Source organism: Natrix helvetica, assembly GCF_964273705.1.
Source record: "Natrix helvetica genome assembly, chromosome: 10".
NCBI classification, from domain to species: Eukaryota; Metazoa; Chordata; class Lepidosauria; order Squamata; family Natricidae; genus Natrix; species Natrix helvetica.
This window is the reverse complement of record NC_138561.1, coordinates 6,457,649-6,472,037: the sequence shown is the minus strand read 5'-3', so window position 1 is coordinate 6,472,037 and position 14,389 is coordinate 6,457,649. Positions and strand designations below refer to the sequence as shown.

Sequence of the window (14,389 nt, the reverse complement as noted above, 5' to 3'; positions counted from 1 at the left end):
CTCTCTGCCTCCGACACAGAGCCCTCATCCGAGTTTTCCCCAGACTCCAGGACTGGCCCATATTTCTCCCCAACCTCTTCACTGTCCGAATCTGCTGCCAGCTCTGCTGGCCGCTGGTGGGTCACAATATGCAGTCCATCCAAAAGTGATAATACACTTGTGTATTATCACTTTTGTGTCTGTACACCGCCCCGAGTCCCTTCGGGGAGAGGGGGCGGTCTATAAATTTAATAAAATTTAATATAATTATAATAATAATAATAATAATAATAATAATAATAATAATAATAATAATAATAATAATAATAATAATAATAATAATAATAATAATAATAATAATAATAATAGACAAATGGCATTTCCAATTCTTAAATACTTCAATAGAGGCCTACAAACTTATCTTGTTTTTAAAGCAAATACTGTTTTTAAACTAACAGCAGAAAGCCCACTGCGCGTTCTTTCATTTCTGACATACAATTCAATAATAATTTGGCCTTACACTCAACATTCAGTGTCATTGAGCTATTGAAAACAAAGGAAGAGATCTATATTAGAAGTTACCTTTCTACTGCCGTCGTTCTCCAGTTTTCCAAGAATCATGTCGAACTATCCATGCAAGAGAAAACAAAAACAGAGTTAGGGAAGTTATACAGGTACTGCCATTATGAGCCGTGGTAGGGCAGTGGTTGGAGTGCAGTGCTACTTCTGCTGACTGCCAGCTGCCTGCACTTTGGCAGTTCGAATCCCACCAGGCTCAAGGTGGACTCAGCCTCCCATCCTTCCGAGGTGGGTAAAAATGAGGACCCAGATTGTTGGGGGCAAATAGGCTGACTCTGTAAACCGCTTAGAGAGGGCTGTAAAAGCACTGTGAAGCGGTATACAAGTGCTATTGCTATTATGAATGATCCAGATTTTAAGGCAGTCCTCTGACAAATTGCTGAGCAACTGTTTGAAGTTAGGACCGATCCCCCAAAACTTACTTATGACACGGCCCCCCAATTACGGCTGCTGAAGCACCTTTGTTGTCATTCGCCCTTATCAGTGACCACAGGGACCCTGAAGCGGCCACACCCCACCAGGTATGACCCATCTCTCAACATGCATTCTAAATAGAGAATTGGGGGGAAGGGGGGGGGAAATGCACCCTATGCATGTCCCAAAGAAACTTTTTCAGGAGGCAACTGGACTTTCTTGTTTCTTCCTTTTGAAGATGTTTTGCTTCTCATCTAAGAAGCTTCTTCAGCTCCGACAGGATAGTAGGGAATGGAAGGATTTATATTCCTTGAAGATAGCTGGTCATTTGCATCCTTTTGGAGGGTCGTTGAAGCCCTTGGAGGTTTTATCTGTGTCCTCAGGGTCACCTGAGTGGTGCAAATGGTTCCTGTAGTCTGCACTTTTTTGGAAATCTGTTCATACCCCCACCCAATGAACAGATTCCACCACCACCACCCCAAAACTGCAGGCTACAGGAACCATTTTCACTACTCAGGTGACCCTGAGGACACAGACAAACCTCCAGGTGGCCTCAACGACCCTCTCAAAGGATGCAAATGCCCAGCTGTCTGCAAGGAGAATAAATCCTTCCCTTTCTCACCATCCAGTCAGAGCTGAAGAAGTTTCTTGGATGAGAAGCGAAACGTCTTCAAAGAAAAAACAAGGAAGTCCAGTTGCCTCCTGGAAAAAGCACCTTTGGGACAACAGTGACCTGGATGGTTGAGAATCTTTACAGACTTCTAATTTTGTTTTGTTTTTTAGTATTATTGTTGGTTTTATTGCTTCTGTTTGTGGTACTATGACCGTCGTAAAGATGGTAATTGTAAAATATGAAAAAATAAATCCGGGGATTTCTGAATGCAGCAAGAGAGTCTCAACTGCAGAGCAGGCCCCTCTTATGAAAAGCAGGAATTCCAACCTAAATGGGAGGAAAGTAACCCAATGGCCCTTGCCTACCTCTCGGCTCTCGATCACCAGCTCGCTCACACAACGCAGGAACATGTTTTCGCCTTGGCTGTCCTTCTCGTTCCTAAAACAAGGACCACAAAGCGGTCAGCACCCGCTTCACGGTTGCAGCCATTCGAACCAAGCACCCTTCCCTGCTTTCGCCTAAGGAGGGCAGGAACCAACCTGAGAAAATAGAAGTACTGCAAAGCTTCCCGGGGGTCCGTCGACTCGAACTTGCGGGTGTACAACATCAGGAGCCGGACAAAATTCAAGCGCCGGGTGGCCGGAGGGCCGCCAGCTTCGTGGCTCACTGAAATGGGAACGAGACAAATATCATGCACCGTTTTGTTCAAGAAGGAACGATAGCTACCCATAAGGACAAAAATCTACATGGACAAGCAACCCTCTTCCAGTTCCCAGACATTCAGAATGCAAAGATTGAAAACTTTTCCAAAGGTCTCAAACCAACCACCTATGACGGGAAAAGCTACTGGGAAGAGAGTAAGACAAGAAATTCTAACACTGTTGTTTTCATGCCCCCGTCAGAGCCTGGATTTGTGGAGGAGGACAAGCCAGAGGTGGAGACGAGGGAGATCGAGGGGGCAGCTTCGTGTCAGGGTTCCAAATAGCATCCAAAATTAAATCAGAGTCCAAGGCAAAGTATTGCTAAAAGTTCCAATTTATGAAGAGAGCCATGTTGGCACATCTGGCAAAACCCGAATCTAAAAGCTTCCCGGTTTTCCCCACCCAGTTGAAAGTTCACAACCTTGCCCAAACACCCACCAGCCCATCTCCAGAACCTGCTGTATTTCACCTCTGTTGTGGGTGCTCTTATCCCTGGAGGTTTTCAAAATCAAACTGGATAACCGTTCAACAGGGATGGTATAACTCCTGCCTTGAAGTTGGGACTGGGCTAGTAAGACCGCCAAGGTACCTTCCAACTCTGTGATTCTATGTTCTATCTTTTTATATTGTGTTTTAACTGTTTAACCATTCTTTGCCACCCAGAATTACTGGTTTGAGATGGAAGGCTCTACAAATTGTATGTATGAATGAATGAATGAATTAATTAATTAATTAATAGAACCAGAAGAGTAACAATAATATCTAGTTGCATTGGTTGTGACGTGTCAATCTAACCTCCAGCTACTGATAAAATAGGGGAGGAGGACCTTTCAACATTTTAGACTTTTTTTAAAGGCTTTGAATACCAAACACAAATTAATTCCTTGAAGGAAGGGAGGGAGGGAGGAAAGGATTCTTAGATTTTTACGATATCTGAGCTGAAGGTTCATATTTTCTCTCCCGCATATGGAAGCAGGTCAATAAGTCAATCTCCTGATGTTAATTTATTTTTCTCGGCTGTTGATCTGGCTGCCTGCCACCATGTGGTGACAGTCACCAGAACTGGGGAACTTTTATAACTGCAACAGCTGTTAATAGGATTAGCACAGGAAACAGAAAACAAAACTTTCATTGACAGGCAATAATATACACTGTGGTTTCCAAGAAGCGGCTGCATTGTACTTCTTAGAGCTGCTTTCAGCCAGCCCAAGAAAAGAACAAAACACTGGTCTATGAATTGTTCCCACCAATTACTTTCTGGGCAGCTACTCTGAACAACCCGGGGTCACGCTTCTAAACTAAAATAAATGCTCATAAGAGAGGAGTATCATTGGAAGAGATAATATCATGCCAAATTATCCGACATTATTTTATCCCTCAAAAAGGGATGGTTGACCTAATCTTATTAACTTATCAAATTAAGGTACATTGAGCTTTGTTTTATTTAGAAAAAAATGAAAGAAAAAATAAACGTAGTGGAAACACAACATTTTGTGCCAAATGTTGACATTTGGAATTTTGACAGGTATACGGCGTGTCACCTGTCACTCACCCGTGCAACATGACATTATGAATAAGCCATTCCACGTCCTTCGTGCCACTGTGGGTGAGGTCACAAGGACTCCCTTTCAGACCCTGGAATGCTGGTGGTCCACTTAAAAGGAAGTTATTCGTCCGTCTCATTCAGAGTTTCTCAACCTTGGCAACTTGAAGATTTGTGGACTTCAACTCCCAGAATTCCCCAGCCATTCCCTTTGCTGACTGGGGAACTCTGGGAGTTGAAGTCTACACATCCTCAGGTTGCCAACGTTGCAAAAGGCTGGTCTAATTATTTTTAAGTACACTACTTTTCGGAGTGTAAGACGCACTTCACCCCTCCTAAAAGTGTCATGCGCACATGCACAGGGGGGCGGAGGACGCATGACACTATAGGCATCATTCATTCCTTTTCCTGTCTAATACAGGATTTGGAAAAATAAATACCTGGGCAATGCCGGCTTATCAGGTAGTCGAATATATTAAATGCTTTCCAGAATGACAACAAACAGAAAGAGAAAACTCTGAAAGTTTTGATCCTATATTTACATATATATCTATGTTATTTCTTGGAAGAGGGACTTCTTATTATGTAGGTGGGTGAAAATTGCAGTGCATCTTATGCACCAAATGTTGCTGAAGCCCCGCCCACTCCCAGCCCCAACCCGCACACACACCATTTCTGGCCTCCGTGCATCGCATTTTCAGCCGGTTCCAGGCAGTGGGGATCAGCGGCAGTGAATGGGCCATGGCAGCGGCAAATAGGCCGCTGCGGCAAACGGATGGTGGTGAATGGGCCGTAGCGGCGATGAACGGGCCGCAGCAAATGGGCTTTCTTGTTTAGGTAGGTGCGTCTTATACTCCGAAAAATACGGCATCTCTCTTATCATGTGTCTCACACGTCAGTCGATCGTTCGGCCGATCTTTATTCCCCGAAGGATCCCAACAGCGCCGTGACCACAGACCAACAAAACTTACAGAGTTGTGCGCTCTGCCCAGAAGATTTCAGCAGCAGCTTCAGTTCAAAGAGAACCAAGGCCACGTGCACAGCGTGGCAACGCAAACGTTCGGTACGGAAAAGGAAAGCGATGGCCGCTTCGAACTGGGCCGTGAGGAACAAGACTTGGAAGTAGAGGAAGGGCTGCTGGTTCACGGCAAAATGCGATTCGCCTGAAGGGAAAAAAGCAGAAGGGAAGGATGACTTCACAGCTGATCTTCAAGGATGCAAAAACAGATCGGGAAAGCAGAAATGTTGCTCAATGGTTTATTTTATTGGTAGAGGTCGTCCTTGACTGACGATCACATTTCAGCTCTGAGCTTCTGTTTCTAAGCCAAACGTTTCTGAAGTGTTGTTTTTTTTTTTGGCAACCTTTTTTGCCACGGTTGTTAAGTGAATCACTGCAGTTGTTAAGTTAGTAACTCGGTCGTTAAGGGGATGTGGCTCCCCCCTTCACTTTGCTTGTCTGAAAGTCGCAAAAGGAGACCACCTGACCCCGGGATACCGCGACCGTCATAAATACAGACCGGTTGCCAAGCACCTGATTTTTGATCACGTGACCAGGGAGATGCTGCAACGGTCATAAGTATGAGAAACAGTCATCGGCCACCTTTTTTTCAGTGTCGTCATAACTTCAAACAGTCACTAGATGAATGGTTGTAAGTCAAGGAATACCTGTGTTCTGGTTTTCTTTTCTTTTTTATTTATTTTTTAAAACATAAAAATCATCTTTGCAACATTTCTACATCGTTCAGCATCCATTATACTCCTTTTATCCGTACATATTGTATATACCTCTATCTCTCTATCTCTCTATCATCTATCTATCTCTATCATCTATCTATCTTATATGTCTGTCTACTTATCTACCTACCTACCTGCCTGCCTGCCTATCTATCTATCTTATATGTATGTCTGTCTACCTACTTACCTAACTACCTATCTGTATGTATGTATGTCTATCTATCTTATATGTCTGCCTGCCTGCCTGCCTGCCTGCCTGCCTGCCTGCCTGCCTGCCTACCTACCTACCTACCTGTCTATCTTATATGTCTGTCTGTCTGTCTACTTACCTACTTACCTGTCTGTCTGTCTGTCTATCTATCTTATATGTCTGCCTGCCTGCCTATCTATCTATCTTATGTCTGTCTGTCTGTCTGTCTATCTATCTATCTATCTATCTATCTATCTATCATCTATCTATCTATCTACCTACCTACCTACCTACCTACCTACCTACCTATATGTCTGTTTGTCTCTCTAGTTATCTGTCTGTCTGTCTATTTTTACACATTTTTCTTATATCCTTCTATGTACATATATTTCTCTTATACTTCTTATTCAGTACTATTTTATATACAATCCATCTTACATTTCCCCCCTCTTGTTAATTCTGCGGTTCTATGATTTTTTCTAATTTCTTAATCTTTTTCCCCCCTTTATTGCTTTCTTTCCTCCAGCCATTTGTAGCATAAATTCCATACTGAGTAATACTCAGATTCTTCTTTGCCTTTTGGTTTCCTATCCTGGGCATCCCTCGATAAAATTAACAAGTGACCCAAGTATCAACAAAATCAACAATTTACATTTGAAGGGAAGAGGTGGACTGATTTCCCTACAGCACAACCTCAACGCAATGTGAGAGAAAATACTTTCCTTAATATTAGGAAGGGTTTTTTTTAAAGATTTGATTTAAAATTCTTGTCACTTCCCAGAAGCCTGACACGGCATCTTAATACCTGGACAGATTTAACAGGAAAACTACAGAACAGGTGGCAAGACAGATGGAATCATAAACATTTCTTAAATACTTAAACACTATTCTGCTAAGAGAATAGCACCAGTCTGGCTTTTGAAGAAAAACCACAAATTGCCAGTTTCTGAGTCTTTACTATCTACTGAAGCCAAGGTGTGAATACAAGAACACTTACTTTGACATGTTGTGTCGGTTTATTGAAGAAATTCATTTTTAAAAGTCCCAGCACCAGATCTATTCAAGATCTATTCAAGATCACCTTTCTGCATAATTGAGTTTATTTTCAGAAATCTCCAATTACTGTCCCTAGCTAGTGGTGGGATTCAAATAATTTAACAACCGGTTCTCTGCCCTAATGACCATCTGGGTAGGCGGGGCTCGGTGGTCATGTGACCGTGTGGGCGTGGCCAACTCAACATCACTCACGTCGATGGGCGCTTTGCTTTAACTGTTACAATGGAATAAGGGCTAACCGGAGAGGCAGTTTAGGTAAGCAAGGCAATAAAGATTAGGCTATAAACACCACCAGAATGTTCCCTTCCTGCCTTCCTTACAGGATGAGCCCTCTAAAGTGGAAAAAAAAAACAAAATGAGATTTCTTCCAACAACCGGTTCTCCAAACTGCTTAGAAAGTTAAAAACTGGTTCTCCCAATTAGGGGCAAACTGGCTGAATCCCACCACTGAACTTACCGTAATCTTCAAGCAGTTGTTTCTGGAATTGGGACAACGTCAGCCTGTCTTGTGGTGCGTTAGAACTGCTCTCGTCAAAGCATACTTGATTCAGCTAGAAAAAGATGGAAAAAGTAACTTGGGCATCTCTCTTTCCCTTCCCGCAAATGCAATACATTTTTCAAAAGTGGAATGGGCCTATGGAAAGCTACAACACTGGATGGAGAGTGCCAGTTGGAGGAGCTGGGAAGTATGGTCATCGTGGAATAGACTTTACGTGGGCACAACAAGATCCAGAGGCACTCTGAAGAAATGGGGCTATCCGGCGGCTTCTGCCCTTTGCGATTGTGGTGACATGCAGAAAACAACACATATGTGTATCTCTGTCCTTTGTGCCCTGATCGGTGTATACCTCAGGACCCTTTGGAAGTATGACAGAATGCAATTCATGTTGCTAGTTTCTGGCCAAGATCTGTTTAACTTGTACATTTTTTTATCTTGTATTTTACATTTGTGGGAAGAGGGATTCCTTAAAACAAACCAATAATGATGACTTAGGAGGATAAAATTCTAGTTCCTGATGAAAGGAACTAGAATGATTCCAGTGTATTCGGTACCCGGTGCTCCGGGTAGGATCCGGGACGCCCGTACCGGAGCGTACCGCCTGCAACCCACCACTGGTGTGTGTCTCCTGGCACACAGGTGGCAAGCAGAGCCCAGCTCAGCTCCACTGTGCATGCGCATTAACTACCCGCCGGCCAGCTGATTTCTGCTGCGCATGCGGGGGGTGGGTGGGTTGTCATGCGCACATGCGCGGGGGGCACGAAGACGCGTGACACTATAGATATCATTCATTCTTTTTCCTGTCTAATACAGGATTAGGAAAAATAAATACCTGGGCAATGCCGGCTTATCAGGTAGTCTAATATATAAAATGCTTTCCAGAATGACAACAAACAGAAAGAGAAAACTCTGGAAGTTTTGATCCTATATTTACATATATATCTATGTTATTTCTTGGAAGAGGGACTTCTTATTATATAGGTGCTACACTGGAGTAGGATAATAATAGCTAGGCCATCTTCAATCGTGTTTATGTTTACATGAGGAGGAAGAAAATGAATACTATCCCAAAAGAAATAATGGCAGCACAATCGTTTTGAAGGGAATGACCGTAGGTCCAGCCTCACACCGAGGGAACCATCCCCAAGCCGCTCAGGCAAGGGGATCACTCCGACGGAGCCTGCTCCGAGGAAATATAACCAGTGATATAAATACCTGCACAAGAAATCATGAGGAAATAAACCATAAAAGAAATAAGGAGAGTCCACACTAATCTGCCTAGAGCCTAGAGATTCCTTGGTTACGTCTTGACTGGGCTTAGACTGAGTTGAAAACTGGACTCAGCAGAGAGGGGGGGCGTGGCCAAGGAATTTACATTCAGTCTCTGGGCAGATGGACAGAAGTTAACTCATGCTTGGACTTTCCAAGCAGCGCACAGGAGAAGCTGATTACCTTCAGCCAAAGATAATCTTCCGTTTTATCCGCAACTTCACTGTGGTTATCGGCAATATCGCACCGGCCTATGATACAATATACAGCTCTTTTGTAAGGGTCGGTGTTGTTTCTCAGAGCCCGTCGGTAATGGAGGCGAACTTTGTTCTCGGTGGCAGGAGAAAGCCTACAATTTTAAATAAGAGAAGCAGAGACTTGAGATGTCTTCAAAAGAGTCAAATCTTGATTTTTTTCCTCAAAGTAAGCTACCCAATACTTCAAAAGTGGTCATTTCCAAAGGCATGTTGGAAGTGTAAAAACAAAGAAAGGACCATTCATTATCTATGGTGGACATGTGATAAAGCAAAATTGGACTATGATTTATCTTTTCATATAGAAAATCCTGAAAAAAATGGAAACAAAGTATGAAACCAGAACTTTTCCTCTTGGCCCTAATGGAAAAAGAACAGGAGAAAAAGTCTGGAACTTTGTTACTACAGTAGAACCTCTGGTCACGACCATAATTCGTTCCATAATTTTGGTCGCAAACCGATTTGGTTGTGACCCGAACCTAATTTTGGAAATTTGGCGCTTACAAAAAAAAATGGTGTGGAAGCAGAAGTGGAATTCACTAGGTTCTGACCAGTTCTGGAGACTGGTAGCGGAAATTTTGAGTAGTTCGGAGAAGCGGTAAATACCACCTCTGGCTGGCCCCGCCCCCATCTATTCTCTGCCTCCCGAGTCCCAGCTGATCGGGAGGGAATGGGGATTTTGCAGTAACCTTCTCCTGCCACGCCTACCAAGCCACGCCCACCAAGCCATGCACACAGAACCGGCAGTAAAAAAGTTTGAATTCCACTACTGCGTGGAAGGAGAAATCGGCCACACACACAAAAGTGATTTTTTGAGTTGGAACCCGATTTGATCATGGTCAGAAGCGTTCGTGACCAGAGGTTCTACTGTATATATGTTGACAGCGGCAAGATTATTGTATGTGCAAAAATGGAAGGACACTTTGATTTCTACTCTACAAGAATGGTTGCAGAAGCTGATGGGAGTTGGCTGAAATGGCAATATGGACTACTTTGCTTAAAAGAACTTAAGTACTTTTGTTTCCACATGGAAACCGCTTCTGAACTTCTTGCTTGATGTGGAAAAGAATGGAACTTTGACTTTTGGGTTCTGTAGATTAGGCTGATAGATTTTTGTAGGAATGACTGGTTTATACTATTATGGTAAAACAAAAAGTTGTGATTGTTGTTAATGCCCTATTCTACCGTTTCCCTGAAAATAAGACCTCCCTAGATAATAAGCCCAATTGGGCTTTTGAGCGCATGCGGTAAAATAAGCCCTCCCCCGAAAATAAGTCCTCCCCGAAAATATTGCAACACAACAGGAGGCATGACGTGATCACACTCACCGCCTCCTGCACCTCAAAAATAATAAGACTTCCCCAAAAATAAGGCCAAGTGCTTTTTCGGGGGGTCAAAAGAAAGTAAGACCTTGTCTTATTTTCAGGGGGACACGGTACTGTAACAGAGTCGTAAGTCAATGCTTCTTTTTCATTTTTTTTTCAGAGTGATTTTTTTTCAGAGTGATGCCATCACGCTGCTAAACAACTAATTCCCACAATACTGTAAATTAATTTACTAAGACTGTATTATTATTATTATTATTATTATTATTATTATTATTATTATTATTATTATTATTATTCTCCTCCTTCCTATTACCCATCTCTTCCCACTTATGACTATAACCCTATTGCTTGTATCTTTTAATTTATATTGTTTTCATTTGTTTCCTAATACAATTTGATTGCTTATCAGTAACCTTGACTATCCCTAAGTGTTGCATCTTTTTATTCTTGATGAATGTCTCTTATTCTTCTTATGTACACTGAGAGACTATGCACTAAAGACAAATTCCTTGTGTGTCCCGTCACACTTGGCCAATAAAAGAAAATTTCTTTTTCTTTCCTTACTCTTGCCCCCTCCCCGCCCTTTTATTTGCTTTCAAATTCTGTATTTTATAACACTTCATAACCTAATAAAAGTGACATATATATATTAAAAAGTGGCCTTTCTGAGCCAAGCAGCTTTCCTGTGACAGAAATACCGTTTTTGATGCCTTTTTGCTGACTGAACACTGCCGCTCCTTTATTTCATATTGCAGAAACAGTACTCACAGTATTTTATATTGCAGAAACTGACCTAATAATATAACTTCAGTAATCCAAATTCAGAGTTGTCACGTGGATCGAAAGAACAGATCCAAAGTGCCTCCCACCAACATAATGTAGCTTCACACTCAGAAAGAGTGCTCCATTTTAAAAATAGATATGTTCCATTTGAAGGGGAAAAAATAAAAATGCATTTTTTTTCCAAATGGCTGCACCTTCTGTAAATCCCAACTGCTTCAGAATCATTCATTGGAGGCAGTGTTTTCTCAACCATGGACACTTTGGACTTTGATTTCCAGAATTCCCCAGCTAGGGAATTCTGGGAGCTGAAGTCCACATCAGAGGTGGTATTCTAACGGTTCAGAACGGAATTTTGGCTCTGCCCACCCGCGCACGGCTCTACGGCATCCCATTTAAGCCCTTTTTTCGCCAAAAGCGAACGCCCACATGCTGACAATTGCAAACCGGTAGGGAAGGTAAGTGTATATTTTTACATATCTTTAAGTGGCCATGATTGAGAAACACTGGTTTAAAATACCAAGCATCTTCTGCACGACTTGAAAACTTGAAGCTGTCTTTTCTTCAAGTTGATTTTGGAAGGCGAGCAGAAAGGTCCAGCCAGAATCAGGATTTTCAGTGGAATTAACTCTTCTGCTTCCCCTCACCCCCTGGCATTCATACTTTCTCCCGGTCTCTTCGGGCATTACCCAAGTACCTTTTGTCTTTGCTGTGCATGTACTCCTGGAACCAAGTCTTGAAATCTCCCAGCTGGTGCTGACCTAGGTTGATCACTTGCATTGCTGCCATTAAGTCCCCGCAGCGCATACAATAGTAAATGATCGCCCAGACAGGATGGCCTTCCACTTCCCCGTCCTAAAACGATACAAGCAGAAAAAATGTCCAGAGATTTGAACTTGTTACAGACAGTCCTCGACTTACGACTACGAAAGAGCCCAATATTTCGGTTGCAAAGAGAGGCAGCTGTTAAATGAGCTGTGCTCCAGTTTACAACCTTTCTTGCCACAGTTGCTATTGTTGTTCTTGAGTGAATCTGGCTTCCCCATTGACAGACCTTTCTTGTCAGAAGGTCGCAAAAGGAGATTAGGTGACCCATAGACCCTACAACCGTCATAAATATGAGTCAGTTGCCAAGTGGCTGAATTTTGACCATGTGACCCTAGGGATGAGGCAATGGTTGTAAGGGTGGAAACAGTCATGTCACTTTTTTCAGTGTTGTTGGTCACTGTTCTGACCGAGGCTTCCCAAGAGCATGAAGCAAACTCCTGGTCCCGACAAAAAAAACCTTTTATTAATTGACTGTGAATTCTGCTCATTTACATCCAGCAAAGTCTTTCAAGGGAAGATTTATGGTCACAGACCTTATCTGGTTTGGAGAGCTGACAGGCTGATATCTGCAAAACTTGGCAAGGAGTCTCAGAGAGTCACGAATCAATGAAGCGAACTAATTCTCTCCTGCAAACTCCACTCCCCTTTCGCTCCTCTTTTATTTCCTCTGGGAGGGGCCATTCATCGTCCACCTGTGGCCTTATTCCTAAGTCAGTCCCTCTTCTTTAGCTGCCCCCTTCGTCTGGCAACTCTGCACATGTGCACACTGGGAACAGGCTCCAGCTGTTCGTCTGCCTCACTGATGTCTGACTCCGAAGGCAGCTGATAACTGGCATACGGCTCTGGCCCCCTCTCTGCTTCTGATACAGAGCCCTCATCAGAGCCTTCCCCAGACTCCAGGACTGGCCCCGTTCCTCCCCAACCCTCCTCACTGTCTACTTCCAGCTCTGCTGGCCGCTGGCGGGCCACAACAGTCACTAAATGAATTGTTGTAAGTCAAGGGCTGCTATATTGTAGCAAAGACCTTGAAAGTTGAAGATAGGAAACACATGTTTAAACTGTAAGTGGTACGTACAATTGACCGAAGATCCCTCTGTATAAAAATAAGTCTTGCATACCGTTAAAAAAAAAACCTCTTTGTGATATTCAAAGCCCGTCTGCCACTTGGAAAAAGGTGCTTTATTCTATGTGTACATATTTTTAGACATTATATCTGCATATTCATGAATGCAAATTTCATCTATCGGGAGCCTCCAAACATGCAGGGAGCCATTTTAGCAACACTTCCATTGACACGGGATGTCTTTGTGCTCCACACAGATGGGGAATTCTTCAAACTGGTATAGAAGAGGATAACGGTCAGAAGGGAATTGGTGAATGCTGTTTCTCCCTTCTTTCATCTATGGAAAGCTTAGCTACTGAATGTGTCTTTCTGTGAATGAAAAGGCACCCCCAGAGACCGTCCATTATCTTTTCCTGATGCCGTTTTTTCTGACTCCTCACGCTGAGAAGCATCTTCAGAAATCCTATCGCAGAAATCTCTACTCGGTGCAGCATCTTCCCTAAATGTGTTTTCATGCTGCCCACGAAGGGGAAAAAACCACCACCTTGCCAAGCAAATTACAGAATGCCGGCGTTAAACTGGTCTCGTTTTTAGAAATGTTCTCCCGAATACCCACTCAACATCTGGTTCCTTGCAATTTCTGCTCATTTACTCATATTTATTTTCTCTGAACGTCCCAAAGGGGGGGAAACAAATCCTGCTATCTTTTCAGGATAACATTCATTATGTATGGGACCTATCAAATGCTCTTTTTTTTTCTCCCTTGTCGGGTTAAATATACCAGGCGGCTTTTTCTCATTCTTTTTCTTTTTCACCCAGGTTCTTTTTCACCCAGATGTGAAAATGCTATGCCACAAGCAGCTTGCAGTGATCAAGACTTAGGTACTCCTATAATTTTTAATATATTTATTTAATATTTAACATTATTATTATTATTATTATTATTATTATTATTATTATTATTATTATTATTATTATTATTATTATTATTATTATTATTTGGTTAATATAATAATATAATGGTGAGATTCATTTGGTTCAGCTTTGGAAAACGTGTTCTTTTAGCATCTTCCATTTGATGCTTTATTTTCTCAGCTAATTGAGCACTACCTGTTGGTGCTTCCTCTTCAGTGCTTCCATTATTATTATTATTATTATTATTATTATTATTATTATTATTATTATTATTATTATTATTATTATTATTATTATTATTATTATTAAACATGAAACTCAGTCAACTGAACATTTTAAAATGTGTCATAAATACCATTGATTGGTGCTAACGGTTGATACGGGATGCTGCCAGCGTCTTAGGTGTCAATCACCAAGTTATTGTTGTTGTTGTTATTATTATTATTACGATTTTCATTATATGTAAAGGTAAAGGTTCCCCTCGCACATATGTGCTAGTCGTTCCCGACTCTAGGGGGCGGTGCTCATCTCCATTTCAAAGCCGAAGAGCCAGCGCTGTCCGAAGATGTCTCCGTGGTCATGTGGCTGGCATGACTAAATGCCGAAGGCGCACAGAATGCTGTTACTTTCCCACCAAAGGTGGT

General features: G+C 42.3%; 1 protein-coding gene across 2 annotated transcripts in view; it reads right to left on the bottom strand.

Moving 5' to 3' along the window:
- Positions 1 to 14,389, bottom strand: part of NUP93 (nucleoporin 93) — a 132,066-nt gene that overhangs the window by 9,608 nt on the left and 108,069 nt on the right. For both annotated transcript variants that reach the window (XM_081963335.1, XM_081963336.1), the window contains 7 exons: positions 11,637 to 11,794; positions 8,761 to 8,926; positions 7,267 to 7,360; positions 4,801 to 4,992; positions 2,125 to 2,251; positions 1,951 to 2,023; positions 562 to 606 (listed from right to left, as the gene is read on the bottom strand). In XM_081963335.1, the coding sequence (XP_081819461.1) occupies positions 562 to 606; positions 1,951 to 2,023; positions 2,125 to 2,251; positions 4,801 to 4,992; positions 7,267 to 7,360; positions 8,761 to 8,926; positions 11,637 to 11,794 (855 nt within the window). The remainder of the gene's footprint in view (positions 1 to 561; positions 607 to 1,950; positions 2,024 to 2,124; positions 2,252 to 4,800; positions 4,993 to 7,266; positions 7,361 to 8,760; positions 8,927 to 11,636; positions 11,795 to 14,389) is intronic.